The sequence below is a fragment of the Scardinius erythrophthalmus genome (genome assembly GCF_964197995.2).
Source record: "Scardinius erythrophthalmus genome assembly, chromosome: 25".
NCBI lineage: Eukaryota > Metazoa > Chordata > Actinopteri > Cypriniformes > Leuciscidae > Scardinius > Scardinius erythrophthalmus.
The window spans coordinates 7,493,418-7,515,707 of NC_138245.1; the positions used below are offsets into that span (position 1 = coordinate 7,493,418).

The 22,290-nt window shown below is 35.4% G+C and overlaps 1 protein-coding gene across 2 annotated transcripts in view; it reads right to left on the minus strand.

Moving 5' to 3' along the window:
• ano8b (anoctamin 8b) overlaps nucleotides 1-20,847 on the minus strand; it is a 38,418-nt gene extending 17,571 nt beyond the window's left edge. For both annotated transcript variants that reach the window (XM_081357404.1, XM_081357403.1), the window contains exons 1-4: nucleotides 20,440-20,847; nucleotides 9,011-9,121; nucleotides 6,258-6,390; nucleotides 5,184-5,322 (exon numbers count right to left, since the gene is read on the minus strand). In XM_081357404.1, coding sequence (XP_081213530.1) covers nucleotides 5,184-5,322; nucleotides 6,258-6,390; nucleotides 9,011-9,121; nucleotides 20,440-20,602 — 546 coding nt within the window. In that variant the 5' untranslated portion in view covers nucleotides 20,603-20,847. The remainder of the gene's footprint in view (nucleotides 1-5,183; nucleotides 5,323-6,257; nucleotides 6,391-9,010; nucleotides 9,122-20,439) is intronic.
• Between the last annotated feature and the right edge of the window lie 1,443 nt (nucleotides 20,848-22,290).

Here is a 22,290-nt window from a genome sequence, read left to right on the forward strand (position 1 = left end):
TTTCAAAAGGAATTGCAAATTGTATTTGCAATTGCGTTTTCAAATTGTGGACGCGTAAAATGTGACATAATCCAAACGCAAATGCAAATCGCGCATTACCGTTTGCATTTTCGTTTAAGCGAACGCACAGTGACTGCCAAATTTAAAATGGAAATGCAAAGTCCGTTTGCAACTGTGTTTCCTATATCTTACGAGTCTTGACCCTGTCATATTTAAATAGCAATTTCAATTACCACGTCTGCTTTTTCACTTTCTCAGCGTCGCGTATGTAGCCAGCCAAAACTCAAATGAAATCGCAATTCCCTTAGTTTTTCCATTTCCGATGCCTTACACGGAAACCTGTCAATCAGCGTCAAGGGTGGGATTATGCTATGGGGCGTGTTCGTGTTGGGACGTGACGTCACTCACAGTCGACGGTTAAGAGGTGATGCCCTGAACAGACAGACGCCGATTTATTTTAAACAATGGAGGTAGTTGGTGAAATTGTGGAGGACCTTATGATGCTCGGGCAGCAAGTTGATGACAGTACATCCTCTACAGATGTTCTCTTACTCAGAAGCCATTTCATTTTGGATAAGTTAAATGTTTTCGTGGCCTTGACCAACATCAACATCAGTAATGTTGTCTTCGCCAACCTCAGTGAAGTAGCTAATAATAGGCTTTTTGTGAAGGACAGGACAACTAAAGAACCTGGACGTCCTTTACTGGACATAGCACAAGAGTTGAGTGTCGGTGCTAGGTCTCACCCCTTCAAATAAGTGTTCTCAATTTGCGAAATTCAATAAAAATGCTGTCTGTTGCAGTTAAACCTGTGTGTGTGTGTGTGTGTGTGTGTGTGTGTGTGTGTGTGTCACTAGCGGCGCAGGATTTTGATTGTAGGTGGGCCTCCAGAAAACTGGATGGGCCAGTTAAAATAAGCCAAAAACAAAAAACGGGTTCCCCTTCATCTCCGTTTCAGTGCTTTTCTGCGGCACCGAGGACAGCGACTAACTATACCTGAATTTAATGCGTAGTTAGCATAGGTTTAAAAAAAAAAAAAAACGGATTTTTTTTTGCTGCTTTTTTAAGACAATTACAGTTTAATTTAATTTATTGTTTAATAAAATTATAGGCCTATTATTTTTTTAGTTTATTAACAGCAACAACAGCTGTAAAGATGAAGTTGACGATCGTCATCTCCATATAGTGAACGCGCCTATAGAGAGAAATCATGGATTACATAATCAGAGAGTAGCCTTTTTCTTTTCGTTTTAAATTGTTAAAAATACATTTTGGGCTTTCTTAAGATATATTTCATGTCTGTGAGGCATACGTTGAGTTTCGTTAAGGTAGGATGAGATGCGCTCCTGTTCACGAGCAATGCAATGACCGCGCGGGCGCCTCAATGATTTTATTGTCTGCTATATTTCCTTTTTAATTTATTAAATCCAGGCAATAAAAAATTATTGGTTGATAAAAAAAATATTAAAATTAAGATACAATTTATACAAAACGAAATTCACTTAAAAAGGCTTTCTACAAAACAAAAAGTGGTCAAAATCATGTCTGACCCACATCTCTCGATATATTGCGCATCCTATCTTACTCGTGCGGTTCACTTTTCATAATCAACATAGATGAAAAAATAACATTATAATATTTTAACAAATATGAAACTAAATGAGCTTATTTAATGGCTACAACATGTACAGACTCTCTATTTGTACAAATTGCTGCACATTCATTTTATTCTGAATTTTGCACGCATAAGTTGAAAGGCATTTGTTTGCATGCAGTAAAACATATCTGCAACATTTATCAAGTTCACTGATAATTATTATCACTAATTATTATTATCACTAATTATTATTATCACTTAATGAATAATGTAACAAGGACAAAGCATGTAAACTGCGTTGTTTAGAATTGAATGGATCGCAAATAGATCCGAATGAAGAAACGTACAAAACCATAGTAGAAATGGATGGGCCCGGACCTAAAATGTAGCGCCGCGGCTGGTGTGTGTGTGTGTGTGTGTGTGTGTGTGTGTGTGTGAGAGAGAGAGAGAATGTTTGTTCCACTTTACATTTATGGTGTATTCTATTTGTTTAGATTTATGTGGGATTTAATCATTTTAAATTAATCTCAACTGTGAAATGGACAAAAACAAAATTATACATAGGCTACTTTCAGACCAATTAAATCAAACCCAGGTTTTTTTGTGTGTTTAGACAAATAATGTAACAAAAGTCACAAAATTCCATGACACTGAGATAAGGGAGATATGTTTTTTTTGAATGAGGGGAAATATCAAATGAGATCCAAACAGAACCCAAAGACAACATGATGGTTTAAGAAATATTCATTTTAAACTAAACCAAAACCAAATCTTTATCTCAGTGTCATGGAATTTTGTGACTTTTGTTACATTACCTACATCTGTAGAGGATGTACTGTCATCAACTTGCTGCGCGAGCATCATAAGGTCCTCCACAATTTCACCAACTACCTCCATTGTTTAAAATAAATCGGCGTCTGTCTGTTCAGGGCATCACCTCTTAACCGTCGACTGTGAGTGACGTCACGTCCCAACACGAACACGCCCCATAGCATAATCCCACCCTTGACGCTGATTGACAGGTTTCCGTGTAAGGCATCGGAAATGGAAATACTAAGGGAATTGTGATTTCATTTGAGTTTTGGCTGGCTACATACGCGACGCTGAGAAAGTGAAAAAGCAGACTTGGTAATTGAAATTGCTATTTAAATATGACAGGGTCAAGACTCGTTAGATATGGGAAACACAGTTGCAAACGGACTTTGCATTTCCATTTTAAATTTGGCAGTCACTGTGCGTTCGCTTAAACGAAAATGCAAACGGTAATGCGCGATTTGCATTTGCGTTTGGATTATGTCACATTTTATGCGTCCACAATTTGAAAACGAAAACGCAATTGCAAATACAATTTGCAATTCCTTTTGAATAATGTCCGGAATATCATTCCATAGTCGCCTCTCGCCGCATTGCTTTTGTTTGAGGGCGCTTAACACACTCACACTTAACATGCTCCCCTAGAAACGGGCCTGGCAGCTCGCGCCAGCTCTAGACACGTTCAAAGTTTCCTGATTGTGACGGATGGCCGAATTTACATGACACATTATAAATTAGCATTAGCCTAAGTTACCTATTCTGCTATATACATTGCCGAAAAGAAGAGAAGAAGATAAAGGTGGATAAAGACAGAGGTAAAGTGATGTAATGAATGAACAGTTTATCTAATTGCATAGTAGTCAGATACTATAATTTAATGGCAGTTATTTTTACCTTAAACTTTATGCTAGCAGTTGTTCTAAATTCCCCAGAGGCCCCAGACAGTGTGATTTTGTAACAATCATGTCAATTTTTAGATGCATTTTTATCACTTTTTTTTAATTGATGTTTTACTCTACAGTTGTGCAGTTTTTGGGGGATATATGGCATTTTTTTATTTATTTGCCAAAATTAGTAATGATATTTCTATACAGGTTTATTAAAAATAGTGCAATATGTATTATTTCTTCCTTTATTTTACAGTTAAATTATTATTTTTGTATACAGGGATTTTTTTTTTTTTATGTTGCAGAAGCACTTTGTTCCTACATGAACAGCCTACCAATTTGCACTTCAATAAAAAAAGACTGTGGTATTTGGCATATTTGTTTTTGCAGTAGTTTTTGGGGGGTTATTTTTCCTGTAAAGATATCGAGATATATATCGTATATCGAGATATAGCAAAATATATCGAGATATATTTTTTGCTCCATATCGCCCAGCCCTAAGAGTAAGTACTTATTTTGAATAAGTAGTTACTTCAGGACCACTAAAAAGTACGTTCTATGTAGTATGAATGTAATCTGGACGCACTACATCCGCCATGTTGTTACTGTCATGTGATCTACCAGCGTCAGTTGCATCGCTTCACTGCCATTCATAAATCCTCTCCCGTGGCCTCATGGGATAGTAAAGTGTCCAACATCTGCGCACTTCAGAATCTCGCCGGAAGAAGTGAGTCATATGGGTACTTTTTGCCTACACTTTTATGAGTACTAGAATTCGGGCATACTTCCTTTGTCACATCGTGTTTTTCGCCTACTATAAAGTAGGGAAGTATGCGATTTGGGATGCAGTCTAAGTCATGGTTTGAGGTGGTGCTACTTTTCAAGTTTACCAATGATTTACCAACATCATTTCTGCATGTAGTGTTTGCTCCATGTGAAAACTGCTTTATGGTTAGAACATCATGTCCCTGTGTATTCTTGGGCTGTACATCATCATCATCATCACAGATTTATTGGGATCATCAGATTAACATGGTCAGGACATGTTGAAAACAGTGTTACAATAATATTATTTATATGTGTTTATTCATATTTGAATAAGATTTTATTTTTATATTTTCATTTGTCATTTCAGTTGAAGTTTTAGTAATTTTTTATTAGTTTTTGTTTTTTAACATTCCTATTTACTTTTAATTTATTTTAATTTCAATTTTAGTAATATTAGTACTTCAGCTTACTTTATTTCAGTTGGTTGTTGTGTAGGTTTTCATCGAATATTTATATTTTATTTCAAATTCTTTTACATAAATATTAAAGTTATTTGTGCTGTATGATCTCCATATAGGCTAGACTTTCATGCAAGTGCATTCCTTTACACATTTGCTATGTTTTTACAAACTAAGGGATGAGTGAAATTTATTTTCTGTGGTAATCAATATGTCTCAGATGTTGTTGAAGTTTGGTTGTTGCTTTTAAAAATAAAAGCCACCATTAATCCAAAATACTCCCTTATGGAACATAATAACTTTGTAAGTTACTTATAAGAATGTGTAATTACACTTTATAACTAGTAACGAGCGATTTTTACATTAAAGAGCTATTTCTACCTGACTTAACTAAAAAATTTGTTTTGCTGGTATGGATGAATGTATTTAGGTTTATTCAGTGATAATAAATACTATTTTTCACTTGAATAAAACTAGTTATAATTTTTAGTTACCACTTTTTTTTAGTGTATGCATTTTTTTTTTCTGTTTAAATAAGATGTCAAAAGCCCTCTTGATATTAGTGTAGTGAAAGTCCAGTAACTACAAAAATCCTAAACTTGAATTCTGAATCCTGTGTACAGGCAAGTCAAAACTTGTATGCTCAATATTATTAAGGACCTGTGAAGTGAAGAAACAGAGTTCACTCTCAATGTTGTCGTAGATGTAATCTTCCTCACAGGAGAAACTGCGAGACCCGCCACCAAACTCCGGCTTCACAGCTTTCTGCAGTCCCATCTCTTCAGCCCCTCGTAAAAGACTGACCACACAACAACAAAATACATCAGCATCAGTCAACCTTAAGATAGCCTCTAACCATAAACACTATGAAAGGACCTACAATCAAGCAAAGAAAAAATAACCGTCTTAATGTTCCAAAACAAACTTTCTTTGTACTCTACCGTTCAAAAGTTTGAGGTCAGAATATTTTTATTTTATTTTAAAGAAATTAATACTTTTATTCAGTAAGGATGCAATAAATTGATCACCAGTGAGTGTTAAGGCATTTATAATGTACATACGATTTATATTCCCCCCAAAAATACTTTTTTTGATTCGTAAAATTATTCTAAAAATATTATCACAAAAATGTTAAGCAGCACAACCGTTTTCAACGTTGATAATACCTAATGATAACAATACCTAACCAAATCAGCATATTATAATGATTTCTGAAGAATCATGTGACATGATGCTGAAAATCAGCTTTGATCACAGGAATAAAATTACATTTCACAATATATTCAAATAGAAAACATTCATTTTAAATTGTGATTTACACAAATATTAAATATTAATTTTACACAATATTAAGGTTTTTACTATATTTATGATCAAATAAATGCAGTTCTGTCATGACAACTCTCTGAAGATTTTTAGCATGGTAATGGATATGACATTGTTAATGTATTTGGTCTTGCCGTTGCTGTTGACAGAACTTGGCATTCTTGATGAGAATCAGAGACTCTTACTGACCCCATACTTTTGAACGGTAGTGTATTTCGACGTGGTCCCATGAGGCTCTGAACTTCTCAGGCGTTCTTTAGAGGCTCATGTTGGAACATGACAATAAACATCAAACAAGCATTTGCTTGACCCTCATGCCTCAGTACATCACCTGAAGAAACCATTAATAAATATAACAGAAGAAACTAAAAGAAAGATAAAAGCTGTTTCCTTCCCATGCCCTCTCACTTTTCGTATGTGGCCGTGACGAAGAAGGCGTGCATTCTGGTGTGTTTGTGATGTCGGATCTGGATAATGAGTTCTGGGATGCCGAGCCGTATGTGGTTCAGAAGCCAGAGCAGCGTGTGGTCATCTGTGGTGTCTGCACGGAGACAAATATAAACACCTCAGTCTAGTGATGACCAATATACATTATTTATTATGTTCAGATACACTGCTGAAAAATACAGCAAAAATCAGCCTGAATTTTCATGCTTGTCCAGGCTGGTTTAAACTAGCATGCCTAGCTAGTGACCAACATCCATAACAAATGCCTGTGTGACCATCTATTTTGTTTAAAATACTAGTTCACAAGCCTAAATAATGTAAACACATGATACAACAGGAATTAAATCCTTTCAACTAATTCTACTTTGTTACTTTCAGATTACAATTACATTACTTCATATTCAGTGGCATGCAGTGGTGTTCTGAAATGAGGAGGCAAAATCATTTTCATATATATATTTTTTAAAATCAAACGTACATTTGTGTCCCAGTTACACATAATGTTGGCACATGTTCCTGGTTAAATAAACATTACATCAAAAAAAGAGAAAACAAATACAAATCTATTTTGTATTTTTACATTAACTATGCAATTAATGTTCAATTTATTAAAACCAAGTATAAATGCTGAGTATAATAGTCAACTTATTTTCATCTGTTCTCATCAAGCTCAGATTAACATTGGTAACGGACACAAAAATGTGCCTTTAATTTCATAAAGCAGTGATATCTAAGTGGCTGAGTTTTTTACTTACTTTTTAATTAGTCTCCCCATTAACGCATAATTTTGTTCATTCAGACCGATTCGCGAAACACGCACGAAAACAAGAGGCGAGATTTAATGCACAAACCCATCATATCCAATCATAACCGATCGTATCCAATCATAGCGCGATGAAGGCCTTGCCTCCTCTCATGTGACTTCTCCCCATTCATTCTCAATTACCCCCCACCAAACCCACCACACGCTTTAGGGGGTCTGTTGAATGTCAATGGGCTCAGGGGAGACAAGTCCTGCTGTAACTTTACCCGCTGGTGTCGCTGTTGGACAGTGTTACTTTAGAAAACGAGTGAATTATACACTTTTTAATGTCACATTTTGTAATATTTGCGTTGTTTTATTTTCTCATCCAATTTTTTGAGGAGGCACTGCCTCCCTTGCCTCCTCGGAGGAAACGACCCGATCCTATTTGCTGTATCAATTAAAACTTTATCAACAAAAAAAACTTTAAGGAATTAAACTGGAATTTAAAACGTATTCTAAAAAATTATTTAGAATTCCCTCATATCTAAGATGTTTTATTCAAAAATATTATTTAATATGATTGAATCAACCTGATTACATTGGGTTATTGGGTTAAACAAACAAAAGTCATTTTTAAGAATTAGGTACGGTAGAAATAGTACAACTGCAAATTTTCACTTTCTACAGTGGACAAAAGCGATAAAGATTCTTTTGTGTCTTTTGTGTAATAAAGACACTGTTGAGAGCCGCACAGTAATTCACTCACACTTAAAGTTCCTCAAAAATGACAAAAAAGAAATGTATTACTTCAATAAAATGAATGTACTATTTTACTATTTTAGTTCAATAATGTTTTTTTTATTTAATATTTTGTATTTTTAGAGATTTTATGGTAGTAAATTATATTTATGCAGTAGTTATAGTCCATTTATTCACCTTTTGAGCGTAGACCTGAAAATTTCCACCTTAAACTTTCATGCATCTTGAATGCTTTGGAGCACAGACTTAAGTTTGGTTCCAAATTTGAGGTTGATATCTCAAAAAATTAGCTTTGAAAAAAGTGAAGTTTAAGTTTATATTGCATTGTATTTTCTCAAACATGTTTCAGTCTAAAACTAACAATTTGCTTTTTTAGTAAGATTTTGTTTGAGCGCAGAACCAAACGTTTCCACTAGATGAAATTCGTTTCCCATTCATTTTTAATGCGGTCAGAATTGGCCTAGAAAAATACAAGTGTGAATATTTTTTTCAGGACCATTTAACCTTTTCGAATCATGTCCATGATTTTTCGTGTGTGTGTGTTTGTTCAAATAGAAAGTGCCAAAACCTATACCAAGTTTTATACAATTCCGATGAAGTAAAAAATTAAAAAAAAATCAAAAATTTTGGTAAAAAATTACCAGAGCATTAGAGGATTAATCAATAATTTTCTCTCTCTCTAATAAGTGCATTATTTTGCAGTGGCTCAAACCTCAGTTATAGCTCTAAAATTATGTTTCGTAATTAACAATGGAAATGACTACACACAAGAGCGTTTAAAAGGACAAAAACCTGACAAATGTCTTGAAATAAAACATCTGAGAAATGTCTGGTGGCAACCATGGTATAAATGAGATAATTGACTTCACTGTCAATTATCCCTTCCACATAAAATTTCATCTTAAAACGTTTATAAGGCCACCAAGACTGTGATTTTTGTGTACATGTGGTTTTAGTTTATTTATTTTAGAAATAAGTTTTAGTACGAAAGTTAGCGGTGGATGAATCATGATTTATTTTGTAAAAATGTTCATATGCAGATTTAACACACAAATTTGTACATGGTTAGTGAAAAAGACAAAGTGTGTGCAAACAAAGAATGGCTGAGGGAAAGAAAGAAAGAAAGAAAGAAAGAAAGAAAGAAAGAAAGAAAGAAAGAAAGAAAGAAAGAAAGAAAGAAAGAAAGAAAGAAAGAAAGAATCTGAGGCACCTGGAAACGTCATAAGGACATCACAGTTCTCTGTGGGCACCGTCTTCATCCAGGATTTATGGGACATGATGTGTCTCCCGGCCTGCAGCAGCCGCTTTCCAAATAGCTTATCTGAGGAACACAACAAGGAGGAGAAAAGAAAACAAACGTCAGTCACTTCGCTACGTTGCTATGGACAAACAGACTCACTCCAAGCCGTTCATTTTCCCCCTCTCTCACAGTGCCAAGTTTAAATGTCACTCTCACACTCTCATTCTCCCCTTGAAACATGAGAAGAGGAGACAACCCGAATGCTCCAGCGCTGAAGCCCTGACAGCACAGCGGCCAGTGTCTGAATATGAACAATGACCTCAGAGACCAGAGAGTCTGCTACATGTGCGCCACTGGGGTTGTGAGCTCTTGGTAATCTTAGTGAAGATTTTTTTTTTAAATATTAAAAATGTTTTTTTTTTTGAATAAACAAGACATAGAAAGATGGATGAATGTATTTAAGCTCAGAGAAGGAGAAATTAAGATATGAATTACTAGAAATTAAGATATGTATATTTAACTTATGTTTATATTTTAAATAAATGTGTTTCTATTAAGCAGCACAACTGTTTTCAACACTGAAATGAATAAGAAATGTTTCCTGAGAAGCAAATTAGCATATTAAAATGATTGTGTGACACCGAAGACTGGATTAATGACTGCTTTCAAAAACAGTACAGAATCTTACTTACTCCAAACTTTTTGAAGTGTATTTATGGCACATATGTTTCATTGCACTGCTCAAGTTTGGGGCAGAGATGCAGTTGTTTAAACAATAGTTTAAAGGCACACTACACAAAAGAGAAGATCTTATTTGTGATTTATCTTTCCTATCGTTTGGAAAAAAAATGTTTTTATTGTTTTTAGTTTCAAAATAACAAATTCATCCAATTAAAGGTAGGGTAGGTAGGATTTTTGTAAAAACTTTTTCTCAAATTTGTTTAAACTATCTTTATATACCAATACATAATTAAAATGTAAGTGCTCTGAAAAAGAGAGTATAAAAATCGAGTGACTGTAGACCTTTTAATCTGCAATAAACACAGCTCATTATTTCCATTCGGGACGAAACAATTGATTGGTTTGGGCGACTGTCACTCACTCTCGCAACCATGGCTACCACCACTGTTGCTACAAGATCTGCCCATATGCGCGCACACCCGTTTGATTTGAGGAGTGGAAGAGAGGCGCGGAACCTACGAAGAGTAAAATTATGGCAGAGAAAGAGCATTCAAAATTCAAAGCACCTGCATATTCAGTCAGCGAAGGCAAACAAGGCAACAACTACTTCCTCGGACCCTGGTTGCCCGCACTCTTGAACGACCTCCTCTGCTTCGCCCTCGACCCCGGACCTGTCCTCGAATCGACGATGCGGTACTTGTCTCCGGAGTGTAGTCCTCATTAGAGTCAACAATGTTTTCATCATGGAAACTCTTAAATGCAAAACACCGTATATGTTATGAATCTTACACGAAAGATTTTATTACATGTGATTCTGACATGATGTCGCTGCATGCACTGCGCTCCTTCCTCTCCACTCGTCTCAGGTAAATAAATGCGTCTTCCAGCTGAGCCTGAGCGTTTGGCGTCGCGCGTTCATGTGTTTTGGGGGCGTGGCTTTGGAAGGAGCTCAGAAGGGAGGGGGTGGAGTGAATGGAAATAATGAGCTGTGTTTACAACAGTCGTGAGAGGTCTACAGACACTCGATTTTTATACTCTCTTTTTCAGAGTACTTACATTTTAATTATGTATTGGTATATAAAGACAGTTTAAACAAATTTGGAATGTTTTTTTTTTTAGAAAAATCCTACCTACCCTGCCTTTAAGTCAAAATCAGAAAGAAAGAAAGATAAATAAAGAGGTTCTGGTCAGTCATGTTGTGTTTTTGGCAGTGACCGCTCTATAAATGTTCAGCTGCTCACAGTGGCTTCATACTCACTGATATATGACCTTCAGAAAGTGGGACACAGTCTACATAAATCTAACACAATCTCAGGTCACTGTCCAACACCTACTAAATAATCTGCTAGGGAAAGAAAAGGTTATCATAAAATATTGCTAACACACCAAAGCCTAAATGTTTGCACTTGATATCTAACATATAGCTATTACATAATGTAAAGGATCAATGATTAATAACAAGAAAATAATAACAATAGTTAATATTATATATTATAGTAAAATATTTATGTTTATACTGCAAGCCTTTGTGCTCAATTCTGATTTATTGCTCAGATCCAATTTTTGTTTGTTTTGCTATTAAAATTATTTGGCTATTCACATTTTAAAAAGTGGACAATATCAAATTCGAGAGAAACAGACAGAACCAAAAGCAGACACCTGACAGACGGCACACAGCACAGGAGGTAAACACAGAGGTGCAAATCACGCGTTCATTTATGAGTTAAGGCAAGCGAGGTGATAAGGAGGATGAGGAAAAAGAGAGCAACGTTTTTCTCGTACAGTTTTTAGATTTTATATGCTTGCATAGAGCTGTCATTGAAATACAATGAGTATAACAGCTCACCCTCCACTGACTAACTTCGCTGCCATCTTCCATATTCAAAGAACTACCAGTGTGTAAAATCTTTGGAGTGACTCCCATCAGCGCAGAATGTTGATCTAGAGTGAAGTCGCATGAATTCTGATATGACTGTTCAGACTGAGGTCGCATTGCAAAACATCAGACCTGTATCTGATTTAGGAACACATATGAAAGTGGCCCAAATCAGAATCGAAATGGTCAGATTCCATGTGGTTTGTGCTGTTCACATCAAAATTATATTTCACTGTGAACATTTTCTAACATTCCAAAATTCCCTGCCTTGATTGAAATTAATTCAATTCACATTTATTTGTATAGCGCTTTTCACAATACATATAATATTTATTGTAAAGCAGCTTTACAGAAAATGCATGTCTACATTACAATTTACAGTGATCTATCATCAGAGGTGACTGTATCCAAATAATGTCCATATTTCAGAAATATACAGTTCTTAGATAATACAAATCATGTGATTAGCTAACATCATGTATTATTTTAAGGAAGTAACGAGGAGCTCATTAAAGTAATTATTACAAGTTGTGAACATAATGATTACAATATAAAATTTGGCAGAGGCATTGTGCATCACTGATGGATTAGTTTTTTAAATAGTTTATGTACATCAGAGAGATTATGTTAATGTTTATTGCATTATTGTACAATAATTTGCATTAGGCCTACCCAGATATTGTTTGTTAAAGCTGTTTTTATATTTAAAGGAATAGTTCAACCAAAAATGAAAGCGGTCATGATTTACTTACTGTCATGTGGTTCCAAACCTGTATGACATTCTTTCTTCTGTGGAACATAAAAGAGATGTGAGCAGTTCTAGAGATATTTTGAGAAATGTCTCAGTGTTTTTGGTCCATTAAATGGCAGTCAACAGTCACTCCAAATATCTTCTTCAGTTTTCCACAGAAGAAAGTCACACAGGTTTACAAGGACATGAGGGGGAGTAAACAATGACACAAAACAAAGTTTTGGGTTACCTATCTCATATACAAACACATTTTAGTTGTTCAAGTAGGTGCGGTATATGATCAAAATATCAGTGTGAAATATATTAGTAAAAAAATAAATCAATTACACCCTACCAGTAGGTGGCAACAATTGACTGTTAAAAAATGTATTCCTTCAAATACACTAATTCAGTCAGAAACAAGTTAAGACTTTATGAGCGAGTCATTGAATCATTCATCCAATGCGATTTAAAAAATATTTTTTAAATATTTTTACTGTTTTGTTTTGTGAAAATATAATATATTAATAATACCTGAAACAATATAACAGTATTTTATGATGCGTGCAACAACAGCTATCCAATTTAACCATAAATTTAAAGCTACACTGTGTAATTTTTTAAGTTGATTCTTAGCAAAAAACACTTTGTTCTTTCAAAATGATATGTGCCCATTAATGTGTAATTACTTCTAGCAACTAATCAAGTATTCTCGTAAGCGTAGAATCTGCCATTTAGAATACATACGAGTGAGGCGCTCGAATGGCGGCAGCCATGTTGCGCCTCCATCTTGAAAATACATTAAAGCGGGCGTACACGGTGCGATTTTTGCTGTTTTTACGAGCTCGCAGATGATTTTTTCACTCGGGAGAAATCGAGTGGAATCGGTGATGCTCGCATGGTCGCGGCTCGCAGCGTGTGAGAGGAATTACGAGCCGAGCCGAGCACGTTATAAGCACCTCCCCGACCTCCCGATCATCTTTAAACATGTTTAAAAAATTCGGGGAGTCGGCCCGATTTTCACCAGCTGTCCCCTCTTTCCAAATTATACACAACCACGTGGGGCTACACCTCAGTGGCAGCAACCATACAGCGTGCGCATACACTGTCTCTCTCACACTCTCTCTCACACACACACACACACACACACACATACACACACACACACACACACACACACACACACACACACACTTCTCTCAATTCAATTCTGTTCAATTCAATAAAGCTTTATTGGCATGACAAAAATACAATTGTATTGCCAAAGCATAAAAATAATAAAATAAAAATAATAATTCTCTCTCTCTCTCTAGTTTTTATGTTGAATGGCTACTGTTCTCTGCTTTACAACAAATCATTTGCACACACATTTCTGTCATTTTTTTCTATCTGAAGCTTTGCCTGCATGAAATATTGACGGTCTCTGTGTTTAGCGCGAAAGCTCACGTGATTGCTGCCGGCTCGGGATAAAATTCGTGCAGGACAGTCGTGCCGTGTACCAGCTGCATTGACGCGATTATCAGTTAAACTGACTCGCAACGTGTGCAATATCTCACGACCTCCCGAGTGTCCGATCCTGGTCCGAACTCGCACCGTGTACGCCCGCCTTTAGCCAAAGAGGGACATACCTGGAAATTCAAGCTTCGCCTTTCGCGTTTTTACACTCAGTGGCACTGTGACGAATGCGAGGGGGAGATTACTTGCGACTGCCGGCAGATTTGAAATAATACGGTCACCGTAGGAGTTAAAACGCCCTCGGAATGGCAGGGGCTAGAAAGTAATATTCAGTTGGTAGTCATATACAATTTCACCGCTAGATGGGAGAAAATCCTACACAGTGTCTGAAGTAAGGCAATGCAGCAAAAAGGGTAAGAGGGAAGGTTTTTACAATGCCTAAAACACGATCGAGCATCTTGATTTCATCTGAATGCTACAGCAGCATAACACATGTCACTATAGACATCTGGCCAATCATCAGTCAGCGCTCACTGGCTCAGTTTCCTACAACTCGGTGTGTAAAGCCTAATGCAGGTGTGATGCCACGCTGTCATAATGCAACCCATCAGTGAGAAACATGATGGCAGATAGCATCCTTTGGATGTGCAGAGAGAATGCTTCACAAATAATAAGCAATGAAATTCTTCTAAATGGAGGATACCGCATAAAAACTGCACAACCAAAGGAAAATCCTGTCCATTTTTGGATTATTTTCAAATGCTGCAGTGATTCACCACTGTAAGTGCACTTCTCCTATCAGAGGAGTCATCAGGGCCAGACATTATGGAGTGCTACAAACAATTATTCCGAAATGAAAGAGTGCTGAAATTGAAAGTACTGCAAAACAGCAATGCTTCATACTGATGATGAGCCAAAAAAATCTGGTAATTACAAAATCATTTGAACAGAGCCATTGAAGAATTTACTGCATGGTCAGGAATTGAGTCAACAATTCAACAACTACAAGAGGAAGCAAAAATATTTGTTAAAAGTACATTCTGCATCCTGAAATGGCTGAGGTGATACAGTATATTAAATATCACAATCAGAAAAACATATTTTCAATGTATAAGTAAGCCATGTGTTACCAGCAAATGTTTCATTTGCAACTGAGAATCTATATTTGGTCCTCCCACTAAGCAATTCCCGTGAAGCAGATAGATATTTACTCAAATGAATGGGGCATTGTGAAGGAAAGGAGAAATTATGAATGACTGAATGGGCTGGAATTTGAATACAAGCTTGGCACTTGATAATAGACTTTAATAGCCAGTACCATCCAATATGTCTGAAAGTCAGGTCTTTAGAATGTAAAGAAAATATGAAACAAACAGTTACAATGAAATTCATTCAGTCTTTCATATTTTGAAACATATACATAAACATATTTGGCTTTTTTACATTCCAAAAAGCAGTTCTAATGTTAAAATGTTCAACCACTTCAACATAACACAATATATTGTTTTTTTTTTTTTTTGCATAGTAACATTCTGTTATTTAGGGACTATCACTGCATCCGAAATCGCATACTGTAGGTAGGCTACTACATTTGGTTTGAAACTTACTTCGCAACCGTTAAACAAAAGATTGTGATCTCGATTCAGACACCCATACGATCTTATTCCTAAATGTCTATTAATGTCTATTAAACCTTTGAAAAGAACGATCACAGCTGAACATTCAAATCTACGTTCACGCTGCCGCTGACCCAGAGAGAGCAGCTATGAAACAGACCACAAACACGTTTGTCTTTTCAAACACACAGTATCATTATATTTTAATTCAAATTATCACAGAAGTACTGGGATAAAGTTTAGGCTATAGTTCAGATGTAAACACTGATGTCTACGGTTGCGATCAAAATAGAGTAAGTCACCTATTAAACGTCTAAAGAATGTATCAATTACACAGTTACACCAGTAGGTGGCGACAAGTGACTGTAAACAAAATTGTGTCATTGAATCATTGATTTAAAAGATTCCTTCAAATATGCTAATTCATCCAGAAACAAGTGAAGTCTTTAGGAGCGAGTCATTGAATCATTCATTCATTCATTCTGATAAAAAAAATTAAAATTTCAAATTAATGAAATATTTTTTAAATAGACTGTTTTGTTTAGTTGTCTATTCAGAATCATGGGAGAATTATGATCTGCGTTAAAAAATAAAATAAAATTGTGATTCTCAATTTATCCAGAATTGTTCAGCTCTCCTATTATGAATGTGTGAATTATTATGAACTACATTCGTCATGTTGTCACTGTCATGTGACCTATGGCGTCAGTTGCGTCGCTTCACTGCCATTCACAAATCCTTTCCCTTGGCCTGATAGTAAAGTGTACATCGAATGCAAACTTCAGAATCTCGACGGACGTAGTAAGTCATCCAGGACCTTTTCACTTACTGTTTTATGAATACTGTGAATTCATTCTACTTGGCTCACTTACTGTTTAACGTTTTAATAATATTTTTTTTCCTTACGCATTTATACATACTGTATACCATGCAAAAATTCAGTAAGGGATCGGTAATAACTTTTTAAATGAAATTTTTTTTAAAGAAGTCTCTTACTTTCACCAAGGCTGCATTTATTTGATCAAAAATACAGTAACAAAGTGATATTGTGAAATATTATTACAATTTAGATAATTTTGGTGCACAAGACACATTTTCTATAATTATCAGTGAGTGCTGCCTAATATTTTTGTGGCAACCATGATGTTTTTCCCCACAGGATTCTTTGATGAACAGAAGGTTCAAAAGAACAGTATTTATTTGAAATAGAATTATTTTGTACACGCAGAATGAACAACTATACACACAGTTATAGATGTAGAACTATTGCCATGCAGTGTGTTTTTCCCCAGTGGCCTGAGAGCGACAACTTCAAATATTTCTGCACTGTATTTCCCAATACTAAACCTACTAAACAACACTCAGTTCTTTATTACATAATATTAATAAATCATAAAAGTTTACATTCAGACTCATATGATCTGTTACACATATTCTGAAGAATGCTGTATTTGTTTATCAATGCGATGTGAGGAGGAACACACTTTCATAGCTATAACAACAGCTGTTATTATGAGATGTTGAAGGAGAGAAACCTCATCTTGAGTCCCGAGAGTCATCTCGAAATGTAAATGTCTGTCATTTGGAAACATTGGAGTTGAAACATGAGATCATAAGCCGTTAAAGACAGCTGTAAACTTAAAGAGAGTCATACTGTGAGGAAACAAGTACTCTTCAAAACAGTTTTGCTTAGGTTTGCCATAAATCTACATAACAAAAATAACAATCTGAACCTACGCTTGGTATTCTTGAAGCTCAAATATAACAACCGTTTTACCACTGTAAGAGATTTGGGTCGACATAACCTGTTTACAACAGTAACAGATCTCTAATAAATAAACACAATAAAATGGATACCAGAACCAGTTACTAAAATTGCCATCCATCATCAAATTGCTGGCCTTTCGTTTAGCTTATGAAATACCAACTGAAGCAATGACATCATGATGATGTGAGTGCTAATGGTTCAGTAATGCGGAGTTCTTTCTGCCCAACTACTGATGTCAAAAGCCCACTGCATAACACTGAAGAATACAGTCCAGGATACACCAAGTCTTTACACCCAACATATAAATCATCACAAACAAACCTATTCTCTTTATACCAACACTCAAAAAATGAATTTTTGCCTCTTGTTAAATTTAATGAATTAAAATAAGCAAAAGTAACACAATTGTTTAATATTTTGTCACAACTTAATTTAATTGTGCTCAATCAACCTAATATATTTAAAACTGAAGTTTACTTAATTAATTTGTGTGAAAACTACATGAACCATTTTTGTTGACAACTAACTGGGCAGTGGATCTGTAGTTCCCAGCATGCTTTGCAAGGGACTGCATTAGGAGGGTAAATTTAGGGATTAAAGTGTTATTTTATGTGTTTTTCTGTAAATGGAAAGATGTTGTTAGTTAATGTTAGTATTTAATATTCACTAATGTTAGAAACTTAGAGGACTTTCTGTAATGTTTTTGAATTTTGTGGTTACCATTATGCAGAAGAGTGGCGACTGTGTTTCGTTTAGGGCTGTGGGCCTCAGTACATGCATTAAACCTCTTTCGCATACCTGCATAAGAATATTCAATATTACTCTGTAAAAAGTGGTTTTAATTAAACTGAACACTAGTAGCTCCTATCATTGGAAATAACTGTAGAGTCAAATTAACTAAATTTATAATGTTGGCGATTTTAGGCAGGGCAAAAATTAAATGTAGTCAATCTGACAAAACTTTATCTAACAGGAATGACTAAATGAATTTAAGTTCATACAACAAGATTACAACAAATCATTTCAAACAAATTCGATTTTGTTGGAAAAATGTAATTCATTTTCGTGGAAACGTTTTCCATAATTTAATTAAGTTTGTTCATTTTTTAGAGTGAATGGTGAGATATTGCTTTTATACAAAAGTTCAATAAACTTAAAAAAGTAGATATTGAGTAACTTACAATTTAGACACAGTATTACCAGTTACTTTGCTTGTTTTTGCACTACTATCAAAATGATGCTGCTTTCAAGAGCACCTGGAAAAGTCATATCTCAGAGTTGGGTTGGGTTGTTATTATGAAATATCACGCATTTCAAGTCGGAAACATAAAAGGGAAGTAACCTAAACCAAGGGTTTTCAGTCTTTTAGATGCCATAGACCCCCAAATATGATAATTGTGTGATATATGTTTTCATGTATAAAAAAATCCCATTTATACTGTGAAAATTAACATTATAAATGTGTAAAATAAATTTGAACATATTTAGTTTCTAGTGTTACATTATTACTTTTTGTCTACTCACTAGTACTGTACTGTTATATGTAGTATTTAGTTATTTAAATCAAATTTATATTATTTTATTTTAATATTTTTTTATATATATTTCAACAAAATGTATTTATTTATTTTATTTAAACCTTGCAGCCCCAGAAGGTCCCGAGACCCCCAGTAAAAAAAAAAAAAAAAAAAACCTGGCCTAAACAATATGAAAGAATTATATGGTGATGTGAACAATAAAATATTCATTTCTATCACTTATTTATGGTATCACAAATAAATGTTTTTATATACTCAACTTGTCTATAATCTAGAACCACGAGTTTCCCACTCATAAATACAGCTTGGCTTGGTCATTCATGTATTCAGAACTAGTTATTATGATATATCCAACTCCACTGTAAGGGTGCAATAGATCCTAATGAAGCAAAAGCAGATTCAGTTTTCTCAGAGAAAAGAAAACCAAGTGCTTCCATTCTTGAATGAATCCTTTTGAACAAATTAGTTGAGTGAATGATTTAATGACTTGTCATCACCTACTGGTTTAACAATGTAACCTGCAGAAAAGGCTACTGAACAAATGAGCAGATGACTGACAGACTGACAACAAGCAAAGTTCCAAAAAGAAGCCAAAGCATCAAGCTTCGCATGTAAGAAAAAAGATTCATCCACTCCAGGAGTTCGATTTCTTCACTAGTGAGAGAAAGATGCTGAACACACTTTCTGGCAAAATAACAGAACTTTGCTGCCATTCATGAGAGAAAACCCTAGGACTGGGACAATGCATCAACATCAATATAAAAATGTATCATGAACAGAATGACTATGAACTGTGCTGAATGAACAGAAACAGCTAGTTTCCTGCCATGTCTTATAATGTGAGAGCCACACTGAACTGTATAAAGTTAATAAATCCCATGTTAATCATGAGAAATTTCATTTACTCAGAGACAAATAAATTAGTTGCGTTCATAACAATAAATCCACCACCGGAGCTTCCGTGGGTGCGAGCTGCTCAAACATACTTTCTACACTTGGTAATGATTAAATCCATTTGTATTTAAAATATCTGATGGATGAAATCAGACCTTGATTGGACTAATAGGCTAATGATATATATTGCACTACTTATGTTGGGCTGAATTTATGCTGGACTTAAGGCATGTTTGCATGGAGGACGCTAACTGTAACAATAAAGATAAAGATACAGTTCTAAAAATCATTCAAAATATCCACACCACAACTATAAAGAGACAAACAGATAATAAAAGTCCCAATGCTGTTGGATAAAATATCAGCACTCTTGAAAATGCGTTCATTCAATCAGATTCGATTCGAACTAACTGTTGTATAATGGTAAAGCCACAATAAGAAGGCCGTCCAAACATAAACAAACCCAAAACCAGCAGCAATGTTGTGAAACAGAAAATCGGTTCAGCCATAAAAGCGCCTCGGACAACCTGAACCTGCCCAAAGGCCCGTAAAAAAATGGACTAATCGAGCGCAAAAAAGTAGCGCATGGCCCACATTATGTAGACTAAAGCTTGAGTCTCGCATTTGAAGTGATGCTGCCGCATGACCTTCTATAGGCCACACGTACATCAACAGGGACAGTTGTATGTATCGGGGAAGCGTAATAGACATGAGGGGCAGGCAGCATAACAAAGCGCCGCATTGTTCATTCTTCCCGAAGGATATGCCGTCTGTCCCTTATGCCAGCCTCACATCCACCTGTCCCGTCCATATTCGCCCTCTCCGGACCCTCCACACTCACCCAAAAATGTGTGCTGAGAGGCAGCGCTGTGCTGCTGCTGCTCCGGCCGCTCCGCGTCCCCCTGCGCCCGGTGTCTGTGCCGCGAGCTCTCGCTGTCGCTGCTGCTGATGTTGATGTTGCTCGCCGAAGATGCAGCAGCGGTCGCCGTCGCGTCGGGCATCATGCTGCTGCTGTTTCAGCGGGGAAATGATGTAGAAATGGGGCGCAGTGTGTGTGGATACACACTGGCTGGGTTAAATGAAGGTGAGGGTGAAGTGAAGGTTGTTGTGAGTCATCCTGTTTGCAGCGGGATGCGAGGAGAGACTGACTGCGGCGTGAGGAGGAGTAGGCTACTATGGTGGAGGAGAGGAGGGACAAAGAACAAGGGAAGATACACACCTCCTCTCTCCGTCTGTCTATGCTTTCAAATACTCTAGATAGATACAGACTAGCCTACTCACACGGCCACCTTCTCATGAGACATGCATTAGCTGGCTGACCTCAGCATGAGTGTATTGATGTATTGATTTATCAAACCTCAGCATTTAATATGTCAAAACTCTATCATTCTTTCGGGCTAAAGGTTTTTAAAGAAACTGTCTGACTTGTATGATATGAAATATATTATCACAATATTTATCACCTTCATTTTTGCCAAACTGTAACTGTAAAATGTTTTTTGAAATTGTAAATAAAACAAAGAATACTAGGCTACATTTTACAAGAAAATACTATTTCAGTCTTTCTAACTTCACATTTATTTCAACCGGTTACTTGTTGTTTCTTTGTAATTGTGAAATTTACTAGCAATTTCTGATTTGAAATAGTTTTTCCACCATTTTTTTCCCAACTGAAACCTGCATACGTTGTTATTATTAAGTAGGCTAAGTGAGAACAAATCATAATATCATTTTTTTTTACTTAAATGCAGTAAATTGTGAAAATGAACACCGAGTTTTTTTTTTGTTTACATGAATGTTTATGGGAACATACATGTAATTCGCTTTTAAATAGTCCAATTTAATATTACATAGTCTCTCAGTTAATATTATCTCATTAAAATGCTTTATAAAATAATAGCAAATGCTAATAGCAAGTGTCAACCTGCTAACGTATTTAAGTAATTTACAGTAAAACTGCTCTTAATTACATCCTTGCTTATAATAACTTAATTCTTGCAACAATGATTAAAATAGTGCAGTCACATTTTTCCCTCTGTATTTCCGTGGGACTAAAATGAGACAGCCTGTCCGAAAGGATGAAGCAGGGTATTATTTATTAATTAATGCAAAAAATATCTTTCCAGCTGAATATTTCAGTATGAAGGTGATCTATTTTACCTCTCTCTGAACAAAAGAGCATAAGGCATATATCAGTTTCTCCAGACTCAAGATCTACTGTCCAAATATATAACTGGGATTTATATTATATTAACATTGACCAGTTTTAGTTTTTTTTAAATGCAGTTCTGTATTTTTTTTATAATGTAAGATATTCAAAAAAGTAAATGATAATAAAACACACGTGATCCAAGTATCTGTAAACTTCACACCACATTTTCAAATGATCTCATTAACACAGTTGATTCGGGTTGTACTAAATCATACTCTGAATTTTGATGAAAAAGATATTAATGTCATATAATGATAATCAAGTGCATAGAATGTAAAAAAAGAAGGTGTTAAAGATTTGATCATCAGATGAAATATAACCAGAGGTTTCTAGACTAGTCTTGCCTTATTGCTTTCGAAAGCAATCCTTGACATTAATCCAAGCAACCATTTTTTGCTTACTCATCAAGCTCATTACTTAAACATGCACTCTTCACAACCTCGCCACCACAAAATAAAAATAAAAATTATATCAAATAAA